At 59.6% G+C, this 5,476-nt stretch overlaps 1 protein-coding gene across 1 annotated transcript; it reads right to left on the minus strand.

Annotated features, from left to right (window-relative positions):
• Positions 1-260: 260 nt before the first annotated feature.
• Positions 261-4,866, minus strand: SIX2 (SIX homeobox 2). The gene is made up of 2 exons (XM_056357773.1): positions 4,004-4,866; positions 261-1,481 (listed from the first exon to the last, which is right to left on the minus strand). Exons 1-2 carry the CDS (start codon positions 4,561-4,563, stop codon positions 1,178-1,180), a joined length of 864 nt encoding a protein of 287 aa, XP_056213748.1. The 5' UTR covers positions 4,564-4,866; the 3' UTR covers positions 261-1,177.
• Positions 4,867-5,476: the final 610 nt, after the last annotated feature.

Raw genomic sequence — 5,476 nt, forward strand, 5'->3', positions numbered from 1 at the left:
CTCCCCTTGCCTCCTCGCTTCCCCGGCGCACGCCGCCTCCCCGGGCCGGGCCGGAACGGAACGGCCCCGTCGTGCCCGGGCGTTGCTCGGCGGGACCCCCCAAAAGGGACAGGGTGCGGGGGGCAGCCCCGGGGGTCCCGATACCGCCCGGGTGTCCGCCGCCTTCCCCGGCCGAGCACCGTCAGCCCACCGGGCCGCCCGCTCCGCTCTGAGCGCCGAAAACACCCCGCAGGCGAGTGAAGCAACCGCACGCCGAGTTAGATTTCTAAATTTTATTATAAAATAAAAGCAGAAATATTTTCCAAAGAATGTATTCACATAATATAAACAATAAACAAAAACTAAGGTGAGTGACTTGCGGTTGATACTGTCGTTTAGGTCTAAATTTGAGCAGCAATTCCTTTTTTTTTTTTTTTTTTTTTTTTTTTAAAGCCCGCTCCTGCCCTCGTTGCACACCGAGGGGAGAATCTACCCCTGTTTCCCTCTAGGGCCAGAGCCGGGCCATCACTTCCTTTCCCACCCAGCAAATGGCGAAAGCACCAACATGGACAAGGCCGAAGAAGCCGTCTCTCTGCATAGCATCAGCTACAAGAAGGTTACAGAGTCTGCCTAGAGCGCGTGTTGCTGCTATAACTTGACTACAACTTTTGTATTCTTAGTTGAAATTGTACATCGTACACCTGCCACGGATACATAACTACAATAGAATAACGGGAGCGATGTGTAACTTTCAAAAAGGCATGGCAACAGCCTTGCGCTCCCCTTTCCTCCCACCCCCCGAAAAAAAAAAGATTACAATGTGCCTCTTCCCACACAGACCGGCCCGATCGAATGACACCACCGAGAGATTCGTGAAGTTCAGGCTGAAAAGAGCTGCTACACCGAACCACCTTACAGCCTGCCGTGTGAAAACCACAGCTCCTGCCCAACAGCCCTCACATGCCTGAGACCACCTTTAAGCAACCCTTAAGGCTTTTCACAACATCACTGCCCACAGCCGAGTCCGACACCTTCCAAACCTGCAGCCAGCCTGCTTGCCAAAGGGCACAACACATCCACTAAGGAGTCTGTCATCACTTTCAGAGTCTCTGGTAAGATTAAGGGGGGAAAGAAAAAAAAAAAAGGAAAAAATAGAGTAAAGGAGGGCTGGTGCGAAGGAGGGAGCGTGTACATGGTTTTAAGAGCCCAGATCGACCAGGTTAGACGACATGGGGTTAAGGATGGAGTCCTGCAAGCTGTGGTGGTGCATGGGGTCGGCGCTGGGCACGGGGATGGCGCTGGGGCCCTGGGGGTGGCCCAGGCCGTGCAGGGGCTGCAGCCCGGGGTTGGAGCTGAGCAGCAGCGCGGGGCTGGAGGAGGTGTGATCCGGGGTCCCTGACGGCGTCTTCTCGTCCTCTGAGCTCCCCAAAACTGTCTTATTCCCGTTCATTGACGCCGAGAGCGGGTTGTGGCTGTTGGAGTTGGAATTCTCGTTGTTTTCCCTATAGGAAACACAAAAGAGGGAGGGAAATCACCGTGTGGCCGCCGCTCCGGGGCGCGCAGCGCGGGAGCGGGGGCGGCGGGCGGCGCGGAGCCGGCTCCCGGGGCGGCGGGCGGGGGGGTGAGCGCAGGAACAGTGGGTTTACAAAATCTGCAAACCTCCAAGGCCTCTTCATCTGGCACAAAGGTCTAAGGTCTGCCGAGCTTGTAAACAGTCTCCCACTAGCCCAGCGGAAAGTGTCAATTTGCCAAAACGTCATTTTCTGCGTCCAAAGCGTTTGCACAGCGTGGGGAGGGAGGGGGAAGGAAAGGAAGGGAGGGAGGAAGACATAAAAAAAAAAACAACAACCAACAAACAACTTTTAAACTTTAAAACTGCTCCCGGAGCTGAAGAGAAGTCCGGCCGCGATTTCTCCTGGGAAGGCCGCAGCCCGGCAGGACCGCGCTGTGCCCCAGTCAGCCTCCCAGGCTCGCGTCAGGCGGGACGGGCTTTGCTTAAGGCACCGGATGGTTTTTTTTCCCCTCGCCCGAGCTTAAAGCTCAGAACATAGCCCAATATGGACTGTAAAGCAAGCAAGCAGAATTAACTGGCGTATTTCCCCGGCCTTGTCGGGAAATGCGCCTCACGCCCGCTGCTATCACCCCGTCCCTCCGCGGGAGGCGGAGGGCGCAGCCCGGGTGGGCTCTGGCTCGGCCCCGCGGCGGGGGGAGCCCGCACCGCCGGTGCGCCTACCGGCAGCGGCGGCCGGCTCGGGAAGGCAGGGCATCATTTCAAAATTCATCACCAGGTAAACACCGGGAAATCGCTGGAGGCTGGCCAAGCCCTTGCAAATATATAGATAGATAGACACTTTTTTTTTTTTTTTAAATTAAAGGGGCAAGATGGGGTGGGGACGGCCGCCCAGTCAAGGCTAACGCGACTTTTAGACATAGGTCCCGCAGAAATACTTTAGACTCAGCCCTGCCTGAAATACTGAAGGCATTGCAAGTCTATTTAAAAGCTGCTGTGGAAGCTTTGAAACACACTATCTGGCAGAGGGGCCCTATCCTGCAGGATTTGACCGAGAGAAGTGAAGCCATTGCGCTGACGGTTTTTCCTCAATAAGGGATGCAGGATGTGGCTGGAGACACTTGGTGCCAAAAAATTAAAATTAGACAAGAAAGCTCTGTTTGAACAAGTTTGCTTGAGTGAATGACAATCCCATGAACGGTCTGTTTTCCAATGCCTGGAGTGTAATATTAGGTTGAGTGTATTTTTCAATGTCAAAAATCTTATTTGTCTCTGGAGACCTTTAAAATTTGATTCTCCGGGAGGGGAAAAAAAAAGAAAAAGAATGGAATAAGTGTAACCTTCATTTCCTTTGGATATTTGAAGGTGAGTCCCTGCTATCAGCAATAAAAAGGATCTCTAACATCTCGTAAAACCAATACTTGCGAGGATTTGAAGGAAAATTAAAGCGCTAGCACCATTTTGGGAAATGTATGGAGCAAATCTGTGCGGAGCCCCAACCTGCCGGGCTGCACAGCTGCGGCGCTGGCCATTTCCAAAACATATTAGGAATAAATGAAAACTAGAAGTCTCCTCAGAGGCACTGATCTACGGGAGATTTCTAATCCCTTAACCGCGCAGGTCATACTATCAGATCCGTATGAACTGGGAAACTCAGCGAGCTAGCGGGGAGGCACTGCTCAGTTAGAGGACGCTTTTTGCTTCTTCGAACCGTCTTCCTAAGGCACAGGGACTGCTGACGGAAAAGTCATCCCGAATACCTGAGGATGCAGGCACTAACCTCTGCCCTGCAGTTAATGGTCCCTGCACTCCATTTAACGAGACAAACATTGTTACAGAATCACGTTCGGTCTAAGAATATACACCCATTAACGTGCGTTGGTGAGCACCTTGCTGGGTAGTGAACACGAACTGCGATGTGATGAGCGAGGTAAGAGGCAGCCCCGGTCGCTCCCTGTCCAGGTCTCCCGCCTCCCGCCAGGAGCCGACGGGACAGGCAGTTCGGCTAACGGCGCTCGGACCCGCTCGTCGCCGGCCGCCCCTCGCCGCGCCGGGTAACCCTCAAGGGTACGCTCCGGGCGGTGCGGGGCGCGGAGCTCGCGCCCTCGGGCCCCGCCGCCGGGCCGCGGACCCTCACCGGCCGGGCGCCCCGCCGGGCTACGGCGGGCAAGGAGGCGGCCGCGCTGCCCAGCCGGGACTCGCCGCCGGCCGTGGGAAGCGCGCTCGGCGGAAGGGGCTGCCCCGGGGCCGCCGCGCCGGCTGCGCGGGCAGCGGGGGTCTCTGCGAGGAAGGGGCCCCAGCGTCCCTCTGGCGGACGGACAGACGGACGGGCGGATGGACGGGCCGCCGCGCCCGCTCTGCCTCCCGGGGCGCGCCTGCCCCGACAGCGCGGCCCCTGCGGACGCGCCGTCCCGCGGGCCTCCCCGCCGCCGGGGCTGGGGCGGAGCGGGGCCAGAGGCGCGGCCGGGGCGCCAGGGGAGCCGGGGGCGCCGGGGGAAGCCGGGGGAGCCGTACCTTTCCTTGGCCTCGGCGGCGCGGTCCCGCTGCCGGCGGTTCTTGAACCAGTTGCTGACCTGGGTGGTGGTAAGGCCAGTGGCCTCGGCCAGCTCCCGCTTCTCACGGGGGGACGGGTAGGGGTTGTGGGCGTACCACTCGCGAAGGACGCTGCGGCTCTTCTCCTTGAAGCAGTAGCTGGTCTCCTCGCCGTCCCAGATGGAGCGGGGCAGCGGGAACTTGCGGCGCACCCGGTACTTGCCCACCGCCCCTAGGGGTCGCCCCCGCAGCTTCTCCGCCTCGATGTAGTGCGCCTTCAGCCAGAGCTGCTGCAGCTTGGGGTGGTTGTGCGCCGAGAACTGGTGGCTCTCCAGGATCTTGTAGAGCTCGCGGAAGTTGCCCCGGTGGAAGGCCACCACCGCCTTGGCCTTCAGGACGCTCTCGTTCTTGTGGAGGTGCTCGCAGGCAGGGAGGGACCAGAGGAACCGCCCCAGCCGCTCGATGTTGCCGCCTTGCTGGAGCACCTCGCAGACGCAGGCCACTTGCTCTTGGGTGAAGCCAAAAGTCGGGAGCATCGACATGGTGAGCCCTGCCCCGCCGCGCACCCTACGGCCGCATAGAGGGGAGCGGCGCGGGGCGGCGGGCAGCGCCCGGCATGCGGGGCCGGCCCCGGGGCGGCGGCGCCCGGCGGGGCCCGGGCGGGCGTCACGGCCGGGCGCGGGGGGCCGCGGCCATCGGCGGGCCCGGCCCCGGGGCGGCCGCGGGAGCCGGGGAAAAAAGGCGAAGAGCGAAGAAAAAAGTCTCGGGAGCCCGAGCGCGGGCGGCTTTTCCCCCCGGCCGCCTCCTTTTTGTAAGTCCAAGTTGCGAGAGTAACTTCGTGCCTCTTTTGTCTCCTATCTGCAGCGCTCGCAGCGGCCGCGGCTCTCCCACCCCCACCCCCCTCGGCCGCCGGTTTGGGATCTCCCTGCTTCCCCCCCACCCCCCGCCGCCGCAAGATCCCACATAATATAGTGGTAAAGCCCTGCTCCCTCGCTCCTCTCCCTCTCGGAGTTTTTCCCCCCTTTCTTTCTCTCTCTCTCTCCTTTTTTTTTTTTTTTTTTAAATAATATTATTCTAAGCTGGCATGAAAGGTGATTATCCGCGCTGTGATTGGTCCGGTTATCTGACCCGGGGACTGCCAGGAGAAGACAATAGTTTTAGTCAAATTATTTGCCATGGTGACGCTGTCAATCAGGGGTAACCCGATCTGTTTTGAGGTGGCTCCCCGGCTGGGTTGACAGATTGCTCAGATCCACTCGGAGGCGGCCCTGAGAGCTGAGATATTAGCTAGCGAGGGAGAAATTTCCGCCGTGATTGACGCTGCAGGCACCCATGGGGGAGAGGGGGAGCGCGGAGCCTGGGCCCCTGCCTCCCTCCGCAGGGCGCTGCGGGACGGAGCCGCCGCCCCGTCCGGGTCCCGCCGCCCCATCCAGGCCCCGCCGCCCCGGCCCGTCC

Source organism: Falco biarmicus, chromosome 12 (assembly GCF_023638135.1).
Source record: "Falco biarmicus isolate bFalBia1 chromosome 12, bFalBia1.pri, whole genome shotgun sequence".
NCBI classification, from domain to species: Eukaryota; Metazoa; Chordata; class Aves; order Falconiformes; family Falconidae; genus Falco; species Falco biarmicus.